This window comes from Erythranthe guttata, chromosome 10 (genome assembly GCF_056151865.1).
Source record: "Erythranthe guttata isolate IM_541 chromosome 10, IM_541, whole genome shotgun sequence".
NCBI classification, from domain to species: Eukaryota; Viridiplantae; Streptophyta; class Magnoliopsida; order Lamiales; family Phrymaceae; genus Erythranthe; species Erythranthe guttata.
This window is the reverse complement of record NC_142542.1, coordinates 17,471,887-17,491,554: the sequence shown is the minus strand read 5'-3', so window position 1 is coordinate 17,491,554 and position 19,668 is coordinate 17,471,887. Positions and strand designations below refer to the sequence as shown.

General features: G+C 32.8%; 2 protein-coding genes across 5 annotated transcripts; both read left to right on the top strand.

Moving 5' to 3' along the window:
• Positions 1 to 2,645: 2,645 nt before the first annotated feature.
• Positions 2,646 to 7,668, top strand: LOC105952317 (xylose isomerase). 3 transcript variants are annotated; one of them, XM_012975858.2, is made up of 21 exons: positions 2,646 to 2,822; positions 3,180 to 3,267; positions 3,413 to 3,520; positions 3,625 to 3,699; positions 3,787 to 3,916; positions 4,033 to 4,124; positions 4,210 to 4,260; positions 4,602 to 4,678; positions 4,772 to 4,826; positions 5,490 to 5,591; positions 5,757 to 5,808; positions 5,945 to 5,990; positions 6,070 to 6,125; positions 6,240 to 6,291; positions 6,395 to 6,474; positions 6,562 to 6,632; positions 6,711 to 6,751; positions 6,890 to 6,989; positions 7,107 to 7,178; positions 7,265 to 7,342; positions 7,465 to 7,668. In XM_012975858.2, exons 2-21 carry the CDS (start codon positions 3,208 to 3,210, stop codon positions 7,498 to 7,500), a joined length of 1,434 nt encoding a protein of 477 aa, XP_012831312.2. In that variant the 5' UTR covers positions 2,646 to 2,822; positions 3,180 to 3,207; the 3' UTR covers positions 7,501 to 7,668. The 3 variants fall into 3 exon arrangements, with proteins under 3 accessions (XP_012831312.2, XP_012831313.2, XP_088680152.1); XM_012975859.2 differs by lacking the exon at positions 2,646 to 2,822 and adding an exon at positions 2,870 to 3,022; XM_088824026.1 differs by lacking the exon at positions 2,646 to 2,822 and adding an exon at positions 2,966 to 2,984.
• Positions 7,669 to 9,240: 1,572 nt separating this feature from the next.
• LOC105952318 (ADP-ribosylation factor 1) lies at positions 9,241 to 13,683 on the top strand. Of its 2 annotated transcripts, none has more exons than XM_088824021.1 (9): positions 9,241 to 9,503; positions 9,594 to 9,822; positions 9,926 to 9,964; positions 10,163 to 10,225; positions 11,157 to 11,175; positions 11,507 to 11,618; positions 12,311 to 12,358; positions 12,488 to 12,618; positions 13,337 to 13,683. In XM_088824021.1, exons 2-9 carry the CDS (start codon positions 9,720 to 9,722, stop codon positions 13,368 to 13,370), a joined length of 549 nt encoding a protein of 182 aa, XP_088680147.1. In that variant the 5' UTR covers positions 9,241 to 9,503; positions 9,594 to 9,719; the 3' UTR covers positions 13,371 to 13,683. The 2 variants fall into 2 exon arrangements, with proteins under 2 accessions (XP_088680147.1, XP_012831314.1); XM_012975860.2 differs by having other exon boundaries at positions 9,254 to 9,480.
• Positions 13,684 to 19,668: the final 5,985 nt, after the last annotated feature.

The following is a 19,668-nucleotide window of genomic DNA, read 5'->3' as shown; positions in this document are numbered from 1 at the left end:
ACAGTTTTTTCTGGGTAATCAATTCTTATATACGCCAATAAAGGCCCATTAGTAATAGATAATGCCAATTGGCAAACAAAATAGGCGTCGAACATCGTGGTGGTCAGATCCACAGGCGGAACCAAAATTTTAAGTCCGTGAAGACCAAAAGCATTAAACTTTTGTATTTATATATATATTATTTTGTATTTCTATATAAAATAATAGAGATTTGTTAAATGTTAGGGCGACCATAGCCCCCTCCCTCCTATGTTGGTTCCGCTATTCGGACATCTTCCTCACAGTCGGACGTTATTAAATCAAGATTTTCATTTCGATTTTCCTTCGAAACCAGGTATACTGATAAGTGTTCATTTTGCATGATTTTCACCTATCAATTCTTCGAGTTTTGGTCTTCGTTCGTTCGAGTTTTCGGCTTTATTTGTATATATTTTGTTGTTTTTGTTTTATTTGTATTTTAGGTAAAGAGAAGCTATTTTTGCCGATTCGAAACGATTTTGGAAGCGAAGCCGAAAATCAAACCAAACACGTGCAAAAGTGCCCTATCGCGGGTTGTGGCACTGTTTCGTATTTCGAGCATAACTCTTTCATACGACCTCCGATTGAGCTGATTCAAGTGGCCTTAGAAAGCTAACTTCAATATCTACAACTTTTGTGAAATGCAAAATTGTCAAATTCGGGCTAAAAAAGGGTCAAAACAGTGTTTGAAGATGGCGCAGAAGCCCAGATCGCGATCCAGCATTCCGGATCGCGATCTGGGGGTGCTGACAGAGAAGAAATAGGGGTCAAATCCAGATCGCGATCCAGAAATCCGGATCGCGATCTGGGGGGTCCGACAGAGCTGAAATGGGTCAAGATCCAGATCGCGATCCACATTCATGGATCGCGATCTGGCATGGCGGTGCACAATTTTCGAGGCAAGATATTTGTGTTTTTGCAAGCCCCCTATAAATAGAACAAGCTTCCTCTCCATTTAGACGCCTAACACTTCCGGCTTCAACTTTTGCTTCGGTTTTCTCTTCGGTTCTCGCCAGTTCTTCGCGGGAAGCTTCGACGAGGGTTTCGACTCGGGTTTTTCATAAGCTTTTCTTTACGTTTAGTTTATAATTTCTCGTGTTCTTCATTTTGATGTTATGTTTGTAATGAACTAAGCATTTTCTTTTAGGGAAATGAAACCTTGTATATATTGATTTTGATTTCCAGATCTGTGATCTATTTGTCGTTCTTTGATTATGTTTATGTTTTCCTGTATTAAATGCTTTCGATTGTTTGGCCAACAGTTGAATTGATTATAAATGGGGATGAACTCGAGAGAGGATTTCTCGTTTGATTTTAGGAAAACATAGCTCGGGTTGTGGAAACGGAGACGTGATGCACCTCGGGTAGCCCTTAAGGACTTGACCTAAATGCTCTCTTAATATCAGGTTCTGAACGGAGATGTCGGACCTGTGGGTAGACTCTAACTACACTGGAGACGGGGGTTAGGGTATTTTAGTGTCTGGGTTAGCGAACATAGAATTGACAATAGATTCGGATTTGTAGATCTTTATCGATAGTACATTGGTGGATTTTACCCTAGAAGCCATCACACGTCGGAATTCCTCGCTTATACTGGCGGACCGTTGTTTTTATTTATTGTTTCTTTTTGGTTTCATTTTTCCCATCCCTTACGATCGTCTAGATAAAGTTTAGGATAGTATAATTACGGTACTTGGTAGATTTAGGAACTTAATTCCCTGTGGATCGATATCCGGAATTCACTATTCTGCAAAACGCGATACTGTACACTTGCGGTTATTTATACGTAGGTTTTACGCGTATCATATACTTTGTGATTTCAAAAATTATTTGATTCCATTTCTATTTACACTTTTCATTTCTTCATTTCGAAATCCATTATCGAACCATAGCCATAAATCACACACATTTCAATTGTCGTGTTCTTTTGCCATAACCCTAATTACAAGTGTGAACGGGTTGATTTACCCCAAAAACTGATCCATTCAACCAAATATTTCAAGAACATGGCTTGTAATATGTTCGATTCTTAGTTTGTGTCATCAAATTATTGAACTAGACTATCAATCTATGAAATTTTTAATTCATTTAGTAAAATTGATGAGGCGTTGCAAATTGCGATATGGTGTTATAAGCAAATTGCGACATGGTGTTATAACTTGTAACTATATAACCACCACGTGACACGTTGTGCTGACCAATGAAGTAGGTTGTCACCTATTATTCGATCTACAAGATTCGAGTCAAGTAATATTTTTTTAATTTATAGGGTCGAATGGTCGGGTCGAGTCGAGTCAACTGATTGGTCGATAATCAACTGCCTCTATTTATTTAGTTCTAAAAGGTCAACAAGAGAGTACGGATAAACTTGATGACTAGGCTGCCACGTCATCCTGACTCAGAACTTAATTATTTGACAATAAACTATGTGGATAAGGGCAATCATAAGCTAGATCAGCATTGCGTGCACAACACTAACCGCACTCATGGTCACGGATGACAATTCTACCCTCGCACTGGTCAGCATACTAACCGCAATTTCTGTCCAACTGAGGGGCAAAATAGGGAAAACACGCGAGGTATGGATTACTATTATTTTAGCTAAACATAAATACTAAAACATTTTCATAAATAATCGTTATCAAATAAAATTATCCTCAAATCAATATATCTTCTGTGAAAAAATAATTCCGTGATCCAAATTATTAATCCAGAAGCCCGAAGAGTTTTCTTTTTTCCTGCTATATATAATTATACGCTCAGCTGTTTTCGTCTCGTCTGACGAATCAAAATCCCATCTCTCTGTAAGTAGTTTCTCACTCTTCAAATATATATATATATATATATATATATATATATATATATATATACATATATATATATATAGGCATAAATCTTCACACACAAATATGGGTTTTTTGTGTTTTCTTGTTTGTGCTGCTGGGTTTACGAATTACGATCGAAGAGTAGTTTTTTCTGTTCTTGAATTTTTGATAGTAATATGGTAATTAGGACTTGATTGTATCGATATACTTTAGGTTAATTTGGGATCTTTGAAAAAAAATTGCATATATATTTGTGTTTCGAATTTTTGCTGTTTTTTTCCCGACAATTATCATTTATCAGAGAAATTGATGATTCATCCTCGTACTTATTTGCAGAGCTTCAGTTTTGCAAGAGAAGACTGAAATGAAGATCGCCAAGTTCTTGTTGTTTCTTCTTTCTCTAAATACCGTCTCTAATTTAGTGGTAAAGATGCTATCTTTCTGTTGATTTGATGTTTAATTGTCAAATTCAATTCAATAAAAAAAAATTGAAGGGTTTGATTACAAACAATAATATTGATGTTTGATTTTAAGGAAATTTTTTAATTTAATCCTAAAATGAAATGCAGACTTCTGTGGGGCCGCCGACATGTCCTGCCGATATCGAAAGTAATTGTGGTGGTGGTAGTGAATGGGAAGGGGAATTTTTTCCGGGCATTCCAAATATTAAATATGAGGTAAAATATTTCGTATCGCTTTTTTCATTTATTTTTTTATTTGGCTACAAAAAATGTCAAATAGTTTATGATTTGAAGTCGCATTCGTTCCCTAATTAATGCAGGGACCTTCGAGTAAGAATCATCTATCGTTTAAGTGGTATAATGCCGAAGAGGAGATTCTTGGTAAAAAAATGAAGGTGGGATTTTTTTTCTTTTTTTCAGCAATTTAGAAATATTATTATGTGGATGTGTGTACGTATTGTAAAAATCCCGATTTGCTGTAGGATTGGATGAGGTTCAGTATTGCATTTTGGCATACGTTTCGAGGAACAGGGGCCGATCCATTTGGTTCGCCGACAAAGAATTGGCCATGGGAAGACGGCACTAATTCCTTGGCAATGGCAAAACGAAGAAGTATGTGTATATATATATATATACATACATATTTGCTAGCTCCGTAATTTTTTCAGTTCTTGATTTTTATTATCCGGGAAACTAAAGTTTGCTTATCGATTTTTTTTGTGATTTAGTGAGGGCGAATTTCGAGTTCATAGAGAAGCTCGGAGTTGATAAATGGTGCTTCCATGATCGGGATATTGCTCCCGATGGTGAAACGATCGAGGTTAGTAAAAAAACAAAAATCTTTAAATATGTTAAGAAGTTAAATATACGAAACTTGGCTGATATTTGTTTGTAATGTTTTGTAGGAATCAAATGCTAACTTGGATGAAGTGGTGGCTCTTGCCAAAAACCTTCAGGTAACTTTTACGCGTATTGAAAATCGAACGCTTTCCGTTTTTACTTTTGCGAATATCATTGCAATTTGTGCGTTTTCAATTTTTTAATTTAATTTTGAGAAGTTACTATATAAAAACAAGGGCAAATTACGGCCACCCCTGAGGTAAGGTCGAATTACGAAAACACCCCTCTTGTTTACATAATTACACAATACATAGTTGAGGGGATGGTTGTAATTATGCAAACAAGAGGGGTATTTTTGTAATTTGATCTTACCTCAAGAGTTGAGGTAATTTTGCCCTAGAAACAATAGACACTCATGTGATTCTTTTCGTACTCTATTTCTACGTGTGAAAATTAGGGGACGAAGATTCGTCCTTTGTGGGGCACAGCTCAGTTGTTCTACCATCCTAGATATATGCATGGAGCTGCAACTAGGTAAAACGATTTCATATATTTGGTTAAATTTTACGTCCCGTTTATTTCGTTACTTCATAACCGATATTCTTACCTCTTTTTTTTCCAATACAGCCCTGAACTAGGAGTATATGTATATTCTGCAGCACAGGTCAAGAAAGCTATGGAGGTTAGTGGTCATTTTCCATTTATACAAGAAAAAACAAAGGGTAAATTACGGCCACCTCACCTCCTGAGATAAGGTCAAATTACGAAAAAGTCCCTCCAGTTTGGGTAATTACAACAATCCTTCAACTACAAATCTTCTTACACGTTCACCCTTGCGGTGTCAAATTTAGTGGAATCTTCTAGATTATGTGGAATATTCTCCAGTTTGTACCCGTTTTACCTTATTTGAGCTCCACTTTTTGAAACAAGATGATCCTAAGATGTGTCTCTTGGCATGTAAATATCAGATTGTGGTGCACCATAAACTGCATTCTTGCACAAAATGAGTTAACATTCCACATAATCTAGAAGATTCTGTTGGATTTGACACCATAAGAGTGTGGACGTTTAGAAAGATTCATAATTGAGGGGTTGTTGTAATTACACAAACAGAAGGGGGGTTTTCGTAATTTGATCTTATTTCAGGGGTGGCCGTTACCCTATATATATATATATATTTATATATATATATATATATATATATATACATATATATATATATATATATATATACATATATATATATATATATATATATATATATATATATATATATATATATATATATATATATACACACACATATATATATGTGTATGTGTGTTTAATGTTCGACTTATTGTAGGTTACACATTATCTAGGTGGAGAAAACTATGTTTTTTGGGGTGGTCGAGAGGGTTATCAGTCGCTTTTGAACACCGATATGGAACGAGAGCTCAATCACATGGTGAGACGGGTTGTCGGTTTTTAATATTCATTTTCCCTATTATATGAATATAAAAGTTAATGATAAATATTTCGTTACGGAGCTTCTTATAATATGTTCAAGTATTTGGCATTTTGTATTCGTGAAATTTGAAGCACTTATTGTGTGGCTGTCGTATTCTCGTAGGCAAGGTTTTTCGAAGCTGCAGTTGCTCATAAGAAGAAAATTGGGTTCAACGGTATTTTCTTTTCTTTGTATTTTTTATTTGTTAATTCAATAATGCTATTTTGTATATGTAATTATTTTTTCTTCGTATTTTTAATCCGTTTCGTTTTTATTTTTGTTCTATTGATAATCGACATTTAATTTTTCAGGAACATTGCTAATCGAACCTAAGCCCCAGGAGCCAACAAAGCACCAGTACGATTCCGTCAATTATTAATCAATCAATTAATTAATTTAATTCTCACTATGTGACATATTATCTCCATCATGCCAGGTACGACTGGGATGCTGCAACATCTGCTAACTTCCTCCGTAAATATGGATTAATAGGTAATTGTCGCACGATTCTTTAATTTCACATGTTTTTATTTTTATTTTTAATTTCCAATTAATTGTAAGAGGCAATTTTGATTTTAATCATTTTTTTCATCGTCTTTCGTACAGATGAATTCAAATTGAATATCGAGTGCAACCACGCAACTCTATCCGGTCACAGGTTTGTCATTTTTCCTCATTCAAATTATTAATTAATTCAATAAAATATTATACTTTATACCGTTATATTAATTAGGCTTTAACGAATTAATTCCACCCTGTAGCTGCCATCACGAAATCGAGACTGCAAGAATTAATGGTCTATTGGGGAACATTGACGCAAATACCGGCGACCCTCAAATTGGTATTTTCAACCATAAATTATTTATTTTTTCAAAATTTCCTACTAAAGTCGAACATTTTTCACAATTTATTTTCGGCCCTGTTGCAGGTTGGGATACGGACCAGTTTATGATGGATGTAGGAGAGGCGACATTAGTTATGCTCTCCGTTATTAAAAATGTACGTTTCTTTAAATTTCAGAAAAAAAAAATTTAAAATTAAATTCATAAACCGAGGTACGTGTCTTATGCATTACAGGGAGGATTGGCTCCAGGTGGATTCAATTTTGACGCAAAACTGTAGGTTTTTCTTTTCATTTTTGGTGTCTTAATTTAATTTTACGAAACGTTATTTGTATATTTCAAATTATTCTGAAACGACTCAATAATTTAGCTCTATATTTATATGCATGACTTATGTCGGTATTTAATTAATAGGCGAAGAGAAAGCACAGATGTTGAAGACTTATTTATTGCTCACATTGCTGGTATGGATACTCTAGCACGTGGTCTCCGAAATGCTGCTAAGCTTATCGAGGTCAATACTTTTTCTCCGTTTCATAAATTTATAAAAATTAATATAATAATAAGTAAATATATATATATATATATATATATATATATATAAGGTAAAATTAACGCTGTTTTGAAGCAGGATGGTTCGTTGGATGAGCTTGTACGCAAGAGGTATCAGAGTTTCGACACGGAATTAGGGGCCCAAATAGAGGTTAGTTTTTATTAATTTTCTTTATAAAAAAGAAGAAACCGTTTCGTTTGATTTTTAGTGGATGACGTAATATTACATGTTTACAGGCTGGCAAGACGGATTTCGACGTGCTCGAGAAGAAGGCTATCGAATGGGGTGAACCCAAAGTTGCCTCTGCTAAGCAGGTAATTAATTATAAGAACCTTCGTTTGGTTGTCAAGATATTGAGATTAATCAAGATAAGATTATTGCGACCTTAACCGAACACTAAGTAAAATCTAATTTCGTTTAATTTTCATTGTTGCAGGAGTTGGCTGAAATGATATTCCAATCTGCACTATAGATGGTGGGGGATTTAATTCCAAGCCCCTTTTTTTCACCTCTTAAAAGTTAGAATTACTTAATGTGATGTAAATTTATTGGAGATTATGCAATATATTGTTTTTACCCGAGACTATTTATATGAAAATTACGTGTGTGTGTGTGCGCGCGTGCTCGCGCCCTGCTAAAACTTTTGTAGGGAATCGATTTTATGATTTTATTTTGATCAAGTGTAGTGCAGCATAAACCGAGTCGAAGAAATAAGTGGAATCACAACTTGCATAGGGTTCCAATGAAATTTAAGATCGAATAATAAACTACTACTATAAAAAGTACTTAAAAAAGAAGAATTTAAATATGAAGAAAACTAAGGGAGAAAAAATCCAATTCGATATATCGATGAAGAACGTGGAGAATCTTTTATCCAAACTTCGAGATGGATTTACCGAACAAATTGGATTTCGTACCGAATTACTGAGATTTTTGAAACAAAAATATATATATATCGAATTACTCCATCCATTACAAAATAATTGACCTTTTAGGTTGTTGTGCACACTTTAAGAAAATTAATAAATGTGTGGATTTTAGGAAAAAAAAAACATATAATATGAGTAAAATATCCATGTTATTAATTATATCTCAACTAATTAAGAGTAATAACTGCTAAGGGCATAATTGAGAAAAGAATAGTTAATGCATCATTGGAATTATAAAGTGACAGATAATATGGAATAAAAAAAATCCCAAAGTGACAGTCAATTTGGGACAGATGGGTTATTGAAATATGTTCTCCACATTCTCCAAAAAATGAAATTTTGGAAACGAAAAATCGAACACCAAATGTTCGGTATACCATATTGAACTAAAGTACCTCCTATTAAATAGGTCAATAAGACGAAAGGCTCAAGCCGTGATAGCTCAACAAGGTTATGAGTGCCCAACGAGGCGAGCGCTTCAGCCTAGCGGGCCTCGACAAGAAATATGTCATCATTAGTTGTCGAGCGTGTTGCGCTCGGATACTCGTCCACTCGTCCTGACGAACACAATTAATGACTGATCAATGATATATAATGCATCTGACACTAGTATTAAATGTCGAGATGTTCAGCGTAAGCCTGAAAACTGGAAACAACCCTAATGTCGTACTAACAAGCCTCACCTAAGAGCATGGCTAAGGGGCGACTAGGTAAGGTAATGATGATTGTGGGCCGGATTATCATGGGGCGTGCGGCGAGTTGACATAAACGGCAAGACGATATGCTTCTAGGCCAGTTTTTTAGGAACTCTTGGAGCCCGATGAAGGTAAATATAAGTAGGAGTCTACCCCCTACTATGGAAGGAGAGTTTATTTAATCATCAATTCACAATTTTACTTTCTTCCTAAAATAGCATACATCCTCCGACAAACACTTTTCGACACCTACTAACCTGACCGTCAGAGTGTTAACTCCAGCATCAGTCCTTCTCTCGTTTTACAGATCGGCATGAGCTCTCTGAAACTCCTTTGCAGACCTCTCAAAGGGATCCCACAACGTTAATCGTGTTCAACGAACGAATTAGGTGCAAACAAAAATATTTCGGTTTCAACATGGTTCGATTGGTTCACCGAAGTGATGAACACCCCTATTTGTTAATCTTTCATTTGAGTCAATTCCTAAAACACCCTTTAATTAGTATTTTGTTTTTAAAAAAAATAGTTTTTCAATAAGAAACAAAATATATAAAAGTATAAATATAAAAAAAAAAAAATATATAAAAAGAGAAGGCCGTTTATTTCCGGGTCGGGTAAAACACATGTTTCGTTCTCTCTTTCCTTCACCTTTCCTCATCGTTGTTCTACAGCCTGTATAAATTCCTTATAAACTTTTTCCCATATTCCATATCAATTGATATTAAATATTCATTCCCGATTATCAAAAAATCCGTCGAGCGGCAGAAAATTCGCCACCAATTCTCGCTTATTATCAAATCACCCCAAGAATTGTACCCACCCTCTCAGGTAGATCCTCCCATTCTCCTCCGGTACTCAACTACAATCCTCCTCCTCCTTTTTTTTTTTTTTTTTTTTTTGTGCAACTATAATTACGATAATTTGCTTTCAATTCTCTGCAGGAGGAAAAAAAAAGGGGTACTTTTTTTTTTTTTTGTGGCTGGATCGGATCTGGGTTTTCAATTATCGTTTGATTCCCGGTTTAGTGTTGGATTCATCGTACTGAACTAGGAAAAGAGAGGGATAAAATGGGAATAGTTTTTACGCGGCTGTTTTCGTCCTTGTTCGGTAACAAGGAAGCTCGGATCCTCGTTCTGGGGCTTGACAATGCCGGAAAAACCACCATTCTCTGTATGAATTATTCCTTTCAACTCCTTTCCATTTGTGCCTGATTCACGTCTCTATATATATATATAGATGTATGTATATAATTTGTGATTTTTTGTTATTGCAGATCGACTTCAGATGGGTGAAGTAGTCTCCACAATTCCAAGTAAATATTCTCTTTCCGAATTATGTATCTATCATGATTCTATGCTCTTAATTTTATGTTAATGATGGTTAATGTGTGTCTTGACCCGATACTTTATGCTTTATCGACTTCGAAGATGGTTGATCTATGTAGAGTGGAATTCATGATGCGTAAAATTGTGTATTAGTTAACATGTCAACGTTTTTTTTTTCTTTGCAGCAATCGGGTTCAATGTGGAAACTGTGCAATATAACAATATAAAGTTTCAAGTTTGGGATCTAGGTACATTCTTTCACGTCTAACTTGTTTTGATGTGAATATTGTGTTCGTTAACTTGAATTTTAAAGCATCTCTTTCGAATAAAATATTAGCTGAAGCTTCTCGTTTTTTTCTCTGACATGGGAGTCCATGAGTTTGCAAAAGCTTTTAGAAATAGATTATGAGTTTTTTTCTGCACGTAATCTCTTTTTATGTGTTTGCAAAACAAGCTTTTGCTTTTGCTTCTCTTAAAATAAGCTGGTTTAAGGTATAATTTTAAAAGCACCCATGTACCTGCTTTTTCTATATTAGTTGATTTTCCGCCTAATTTGCAAACACCCCCAACTTTTAGAAATAAGCACTTAATTTCAACTTAACTCATAATCACTAACTTCTGCTTTTAAATAAGCTGTTACAAACATCACCTAAATAATCTAATAAAACCCAATTGTTTTATTGGACCATGAAAGATCCAATAAAAAAGCTCCCTAAAAGGTAAGATAAGTCATGATAACATAATATTGCCGGGTCGACCCAGGAAGTTATTGGGTATACCAAACATCAGACAAAGTACAGCTATTTAGTTAATCATAGCTAATATCCCCAACCAAACGAGGCCTTATTAATGTCCGTAAAGATTGCATCGTTATTTCTAATCCAAGAAGTATTGAAATAGGTTTTACACTGCTCTTGTTTTATTATGTGAAATGTCTCATGTGGGCTTTCGGGGTAAGTTTGTTTTGGTTACGACTCGGTATATTGACCCAATCATTTTTTATTAAGTGGGGATGAATGTGAAATAGTTGCTAGCCGAGCAAATTGTGGCGCAAAATTATTTGTCAGCCTCGCTTGTGCGCGTCTGCTTATCTGCGTGATTTTTTTTTTTCTTTTCATTTTTTCGTTTATTATTGCCAATGTTTTCGTTTAACATAGACATTTCATTTGCTCATGGCAGGTGGACAGACGAGTATCAGGTAACTTATTTTCTATTCTCTGTTCTTCAGAGTTTAGTGCTTATTTGTCCGATGTAACAGTTTTTTGTTGCGTTTCATATATAAGATAATGATGGACATATATTTTTTTGATGATTCTCGTTTTTCTGTCTTGTAACGCATAATGTTAACTTGTCATACTGCAGTAAGGATTGGTTGAGAATATTAATGCGGTACTATGGCATATAGAAGATGAATTTGTTAATCCAATTCAAACGGAGAAAATTAAATTTTGTTCGTAGTAGTTGTCATTTTGTTTTCTGTAGCTATCACTCACTGTATGCTTGGTTTATCTTTTTATATATGTATTTAGGCCATACTGGAGGTGCTATTTTCCAAACACGCAAGCTATAATATATGTTGTTGATTCGAGTGATACTGATAGGCTGGTTGTTGCTAAAGAAGAATTTCATGCAATATTGGAGGTACTCTTTCTTTTGTTCACTTTATCTCATCTTTCCGGGTATATAAGTTTCCTTTTCCTTCATCTTCAAAAAACACCCATCCATATAAAACGACTCCCCATATAATGTAGTAAAAGTATTAAGTAATTTAATTTTACGATTTCCTGCCAAAAAACATATCCATTACTAGAGAAGAAATAAAAACTTCCATTTTGAGGTACTGGTTAAGCTAGGATGAAAGTAAGAAAACGGAATTCCTTTTGACTTTATCGTAAAGAATGAGTATATGTATACATTCTCCGATCTGATGCATTTTCACGAAGTTAACTCTTTTTACCGACCCTCAATGCTATGTAGTTCTCAAACTGCTTTTACTCACCCACAATGCAATGCATTGTCAATAAAAGATTATCGATAAATAAAATATGCTAAATTTTTTGACTAGTGGAGCTCGTTAGACTTTCTTCATTTTCGTAGATAGTTTTTTGCAAGATACAGACATGAATCCGTTGAAACTGTTTTTTGTGCATGGTCACTGTAGGAGAACTAGTCAACTTTAATAATTAACTAAAATTGCGCATATGCCCTCTAGCTATGATTATTCGTACATGTACAAAAGCTTGGAACTTGTTTATTCAGTACATGTTTATTTACCTTTTTGACCTTATCGAACAGAAAGCTGCTTAAGACATAATGGCCTTTTTTTTCTTCAGGAGGAAGAGCTAAAAGGTGCTGTGGTTCTCTTATTTGCGAACAAACAGGTTTGTACAATAACGGGATATTATTATTTTCTTGATTTTTTGATTTAATTTTCTTCAAAAGTAGTGCGAGGGTATTATTCGTCTACGTAGACGAACCCTGTTTTCTGAGATGGTGACTGGTTAAAACAGGATCTTCCGGGTGCACTTGATGATGCTGCAGTAACGGAGGCATTAGAGTTACACAAGATAAAGAACCGACAATGGTCTATCTTTAAAACTTCTGCTATTAAAGGAGAAGGCCTTTTCGAGGGCTTAGACTGGTAAGCACTACGAACTATTTTGCCTAATGGTGTTTGCGTAATCCGTTTCTTACATTAATCCCTCTCCATATGTCCTTAAATTTTATTCATCCCATTAAATTACGAAAAACCCCCTCATGTTTGGGTAATTACAACAACCCCTCAACTATGAATCTTCTTACATCTCCACTCTTGCGGTGTCAAATTTAGTAGAATCTTCTAGATTATGTGGAATATTCTCCAGTTTGTACCCGTTTTATCCCATTCCAGCTCCACATTTTGAAACAAAACGATCATAAGACGTGTCTCTTGGCTTGTATATATCAGATAGTTGTGCATCAGAAATTGCATTTTTGTTCGTTTATTTTTGCACAACGAGTACAAACTAGAGAACATTCCATCGAATCTAGAAGATTCTGTCGAATTTGACACTACAAGAGTGAAAGAACTTGTCATTTGTCTTTGCTGAATTAAACCTTATACCCCTAATACCCTGGTATCTCGATTTCTTGTAAAATATAATTGCAAGTAGTTATATTTAGATCATCAATTTGTTATCAGATTTTATCATTATCTTTTTTATTTATTTTTTATTTTTTTTACGTCGAATTTCGTAGCAAGTGTTGCTATATATTAATAAGGAATGTGAACATTGTTTTTTGATCCCATTATTGAACTTAATCGTCTCATTGTTGTTCTATTGCCTTACGCGCTTTGTCTGTATTTTCTATTTGGATAGGTTGAGTAATACACTTAAATCAGGCGGTGGCTAAATTTTTCGGACAAGAAATTTCACAGGCAATTTTCGTGATTTGTGTCGATACTGAACCAAGGGAAGTTTGACAATTACCGGTATTGTTTTGTACTGAGATTTCATTAGTAGATTGTCTAGCTTGCATTTTTCAAATAGTTGATATAGAATCATATTTCGAAGTTTTACAGGCACAACTAATATAGCCTAGCTCCTTCTTTTGTCGCGTCATTATTCTATTACTTTACAACGTTGTTTCGTTTCCGTTTCATTTGTAGATTACTTTTTCGTACATTTTTCTCTTTATTTTTATTGTCAACAATTTATTTTCCCGAGTGTTTGCGAATGCAGCTTTGGTTTTGCTTATCCTAAAATAAGTGGCAAATAACGGCCACCACCTGAGATATGCTCAAATTATGAAAAAACCCCTCATATTTGGGTAATTACAGACACCCTTTCAACTATGTATTGTCTTACACGTTCAACCTTTACGGTGTCAAATTTACCTTCTGAATGAGGGGATTTTTTGTAAGACGATAAATAATTATCGTCACAAGAGGGGCATTTTTATAATTTGGGCTTACATCAGGGGTGGCCGTAATTTGCTCGAAAAATAAGCTATTTCAAGTTATAGTTTTAAAAGTATATCTGCTGCAGCAAATTCTTGGAGCTTAAAGTTGTGTTGGCCATTTTTGCCTTATTTTCTTAATAAATATAGTTTATAAGGACAATTTATATGGTCAAATTAGAGTAAATTACAACCACCCCTGAGGTATGGTCAAATTACGAAAAAAAATCCTTATGTTTGGATAATTATGATTACCCCTTTAACTATGAATCTTCTTACACGTCCACCCTTATTCTGTCAAATTCAACATAATCTTCTAGATTACGTGGAATGTTCTCTAGTTTATATTTTTTTGTGCAAAAATGCAGTTTCTGATGCACCATAGTCTGATATTTTACAAGCCAAAACGCACATCTTAAGATCATCTTGCTTCAAAATGTGGAGCTCGAATGGGATAAAACAAGTACAAAATTAAGAATATTCCATATAATCTAGAAGATTCCACTAAATTAGACACCTCAATGTTGGACGTGTAAGAAGATTTATAATTGAGGCCTGAGGGTAGTTGTAATTAACCCAAACATGAGGGATTCTTTCGTAATTTGACCATACCTCAGGGGTGTTGTAATTTACCCAACAAAATTACTTTGAAAAGTTTCAAAAGAAAAAAATAAATGGATTATCGAAAATATTATTTAGAAAAAAAGAAGAAGAGAAAAACTGTAAACAAAAAAAAAAAGAAAATTAAATTCTACTATTTCGATTAGGAGAAGTAGAAGTCTAAGAACGGTGCGAAACTAAAGGACAAAAAAATTCCATAATAAACAATTTAGATAATGCATGAATCGTCCAGTCAAAGTATTCATTGACATAAATGAAAACGAAGGATTTGACTGATAGAATAATTACAATATGGAAAAGTTATCGGGTAGGGATTTCGGGTTTTGGTTTTCGGGTTTCGGGTTTTCGGGTTTCGGGTTTCGAGTTTCGGGTTTCGGGTTTCGGGTTTTCGGGTGGTTTTTTTGACCTGAAACTAACTCATTGGGGACGAGTAAGTTAAACCATTTTGAGATCGGTAATTTATATTTATACATGTTGGGGAGGGGTTTCGGTTTTATATATTTTTCAGCGATCAGATTCTCGAGTATAGGCAAACCCATTATATCTATAATCAACCCATTGCCAACTCTGAAACACAAAGGACCACATCTCTTTGATTTTTTTGCATAGATTTGTAGGCTGAAATATTCAATTCTTCTAAAGTAATTAATTACCCCCTCCGTTTTGAATCAAATTAACGACTTATTATCCCTCTTTTTAGGTTCTTAATTAATAGTTAATTAATTGATGAAAATGTAGATAATTAGTGCATGGTCCTTGTAGATTAGGGCTGTGCATGGATCGGTTTTAACCACCAACCAACCCATTCTCGACCCACAATTTGTGATGGTTAATCAACCATCAACCGACCCATTTAAGTTGGGTCGATAATGTCAACCAACCCATGTATAGTTGGGTCGATAATGGTTTCTAATATGCTAAAAAGTTGGTTAGTCAGTTAATATCCGCCAACCAACTTTATTCATTAATTTATTATTTATAGATTTTAATTAAAATATTTAATATTTTTAATTTTAAATTTCTATTTTATATCACATCTATTAAATTGTTTAATATTTACCAAAATCCTAAAATCAATAAATCTAACATAATTACCTAATTTGAACTATTTTAATTTTAAGATATATAGTCTAAATATTTGGACGATTATTATTTGTTGAACTATTTATGTTTAATTGCAATATATATGCCCGTAATGTTTTGAATTTTTTATTTGAATATTATTGAACTAGTCGCATTTAATTTATAAAAGTTATAACGTTGAAACAAGTAATAAAATATTAATAAAAAATTAAAAAATATTTAGATGGATGACCCATCAACCAAACCACCAACCAACCCATTAAATTGGTTTTCAACCATCACCCAACCCATGTAAGTTGGGTAGATAACGGTTTCCAATATTTACCAAAGTTGGTTGGATGGATTGAGTTGGTTTTATGGCTGGTTTTTAACCAAACCAACCAACGCACGACCCTAATTAGTAGAGATACCTTTTAGGTTAGTTTGAATGGTTGATATCAAATTTTATGCCAAAAACGCCAAAAATTTTATCGAATATATATATATATATATATATATATATATATATATATATATATATATATATATATATATATATATATATATATATATATATATATAATCATCAATTATTGAAACACAAAATCAAATACACATATATTCGTATGTAAATGAATAATAAATATTTTTCAATGCACACTTGTAGAAAGAAGAATTTTCAGAGGCAGGTAACATCATAAGAATATATATATATATATATATATATATATATATATATATATATATATAAACGTAATAGACTAATAGTCAATGTAAAATTGTCATAACCAGTGTTAAATTCCCTGCCCTTATCTTCAAAATAATTTTTAATATAACATCTGATATTTTATAAAATTAAGAAAATATGTCATACTTATTTTAATTTAGATAAATTAAGAAGCTTTTCCAAACACCACCTACTTTTAACGAACCATTGGTTTTAGGTGATAATATATTATTTATATCTTCCTACCAAACAAATTTATGATCAACTCATACTGAGATTTGACTAGAATTTGTTTTTCTTTTTTGGGTAACAAATATATCTAAATTGGTAAATATTGGACCCAATTTTTAAAAAAAAATTGTATTTAAAAAATAAATTGAGAGAAAAATTATAATTAAATTAGATTCTAAATTTGCTAATAAAATTTAGAAAAAAAAAATAGTTCAAAATAAGATTTTAAATTTAATAATTTATTATAAAATTAGACAAATTCAATATACTTGATCAGTGATAACAATGAATTAAAAATCATTAATCAATACGCCAGAGTGCTGTATATATAGTTAGAGGAACAAATGAAAATAAAATATGCAGTCTTGATTATTGAATAGTTTTTTTTTTTTTTTTTTTCTGAAAAAGATTATTGATAGGTCAATAATTCCTACTATTACGGTCTCTAAGTCCAATTTTATTGGAGTCAAATATTGACAATTAATGCAAACGAATATTAATTTAGTGACCTGGTGTTGCCAAGTGGATGGTTATTACTTATTACTAGGGTCGGAAATAATTACCAATTCCTGAGACATAATATATAGGGGCAGCATTTAATTCAAAAAAGGATATTCAACTTTTTTTGTCATGTAAATATTTCGAGCTCATTCAAACTTATTTGCAAATAAAAAAAATCTTTTTATATATACCAAAATTACCCCCAATTGATTGAAACCAATTCAACTCTAATTTTATGATTTACACCACAATTTAGCCAAATTTCACCAATTAACCAATTTTGACACTAATTTTAATTTTGACCCCAATTTTGACCTGCCACCACCGGAGACCGCCGGTCAGCCGCCAGACTCCGACGATGACTTTTCTTTTTTTGAATTTTTTTTTTATTTTTTGTTTTGTTAAAAAAAATATTTTAACTAATATTACTTACTGTCTTGGCTGATAAATTACTGTCTCAAGTAGTTATTTAACTGTCGGATACAGTAATTTAACTGTTAATTGACCTTTTAATTAATATTACTGTCTTCGTTGCTAAATTACTGTCTCCAGCAGTTATTTAACTGTTAATTGAATTTTTTTTTTCAATAAATTTTGTTTTTTATTAAAAAAATATTTTAATTAATATTACTGTCTTGGCTGCTAAAAAACTGTCTTCAACAGTAATTTAATTGCTTGAAACAGTAATATTATTGTATTAATTAGTTTTATCGTTTTGACCTGCATTTTTGCTATTTTCGACTGTAATATTACTGTCTCCGACCGTAATATTACAGTCTCCGATCGTAATATTACTGTCTTATGCAATAATATTACTGTTTGGGACAGTAATATTAGTAATATTACTGTTCGGAAAAATAATATTCATAATATTACTGTCCCAAACAATAATATTACTGTCTGAGACAGTAATTTAGCACCCAAGACATTAATATTAATTAAAATATTTTTTTCTAAGAAAAAAAAAATTCGAAAAAAGAAGTCAATGCCGGAGACCGGCCGAAAAAAAAATTCAGAAAAAAAAAATCAACGCCGGAATCTGGCCGGAAAAAAAAATTATTTTCTGAAAAAAAAATATTTTTTCAAAAAATTATTAAAATGAGGGTTAATGTGATATATTTGTTTAAATTCGGGGTCAATGTATAATATTAAGAAAGTTAGAGCATAATGGATGGAATTGATAAGAATTATATCATGGAGGGTATTTTAGACTAAAAACATGGGGATGAGTTTATTTGAAAAACTATTTTTTTTGTGGACCAATGTGCGTTTAAGTCTCATGTCATGGGCATATTTGCCATTCGCCCTAGTATGTAAACAAATATTATCGAAAAAATACAAAAGTAAAAAAAAAAAAAAAAAAAAAAAAAAGGAAAAAAAAAGAAAAATCGAATATAGAACAACAATATTGTATTCATGCATTCTAACTATTATTTGGTTAATTTATGTAACACTAATGTAAGATGATATGTTGTAAGGGAAACAAAAAAGTGAAAGAGATGAATAAAACAATTCTTCAACCGTGTCAATTAGAGTGGAGAGGAAATAAGCATAGCAATCTAATATCTAACTTATCGACGTGTCTTCTAATAAATGGCATCCGGTTTTTGCTTCTTGATGGAGCATCCGTTTTGAATTTAATTCCATTATTTATCGTGACTAAACGAATGGGAAGAAGTCGGTTTTACATACGGTGAAATTCACCGAGTGCCTATACTCATTACACACACATTTATATATATGTAGATAAAACTATGTGTTAGGCACCCATTTGAACTCGAAACAAACAATACATAATACAATATTCTATGATATTGCATAGAACACCTGTGGGAAGGAGTTTCGGGATTACAGATTAACTAAGAAAAAGAAAGGAAATAACTTAAAAAGAAAAGCTACATATGGCAAAACTTAAGTTTTTTTTTCATCCACGGCTCAGTTTCAAATTTTCAATGTCACTTTTTTCTCGTCTAAATCTACTGGCAATGACACCAACAATCCAACACAAAGCACAATTACCGGAATCCTAGATTTGACCGGCACTACTCCATTTTGGTCAATGCTCTCAACCCAATCCCCCATTTCATTGGTTTTAAACTTCTCGTGCTTCCCTCACTCATATGTGGATCCCATTCTCTCACCGAATAACAAAGATCTAAAACAAATAATTAATTACTGAGTATTTGGGATTTTCAATCCTTGGAAATTATCAAAAATTAGAGTACTTTTTTTTTTTAAATAAGTGTTATTTAAGATTAATGCACATCAATTAAGAAAGTTAATAAATACTCTTGACTTTTGGGAAAATAATTCATATTTTACAAAATTAACCCTTTTGTGCCTTTAAATCTATCTTTATTAGTTCATTAATCCCTCATTAATCGTAGGATAAAATTGAACAAAAAATATTGTCCTATCTTGAAATTCTAAAGTGACACTTAATTTGAAAAATAAAACTATGGCTAAAACGACACTTAAAAAGAAACGGATGGAGTATTAATTATATTTATTACTCATTTTGTTCCGTTATAACTGTCTCTTTTTTAAAATATTTTGTTTCATATTATATGTCACTTTAGATTTCCAATACTGCATTAAATGCATCTTTTC

Bases quoted from the DNA above. Each gene is read 5' to 3' on its own strand.
- LOC105952317 (XM_012975858.2), top strand. From the start codon at position 3,208: ATGAAGATCGCCAAGTTCTTGTTGTTTCTTCTTTCTCTAAATACCGTC. The intron at 7,179-7,264 runs GTTAGTTTTTAT...ACATGTTTACAG, and splicing joins AATTAGGGGCCCAAATAGAG to GCTGGCAAGACGGATTTCGA. The intron at 7,343-7,464 runs GTAATTAATTAT...TCATTGTTGCAG, and splicing joins AAGTTGCCTCTGCTAAGCAG to GAGTTGGCTGAAATGATATT.
- LOC105952318 (XM_088824021.1), top strand. From the start codon at position 9,720: ATGGGAATAGTTTTTACGCGGCTGTTTTCGTCCTTGTTCGGTAACAAG. The intron at 9,823-9,925 runs GTATGAATTATT...TTGTTATTGCAG, and splicing joins CGGAAAAACCACCATTCTCT to ATCGACTTCAGATGGGTGAA. The intron at 12,359-12,487 runs GTTTGTACAATA...TGGTTAAAACAG, and splicing joins TCTTATTTGCGAACAAACAG to GATCTTCCGGGTGCACTTGA.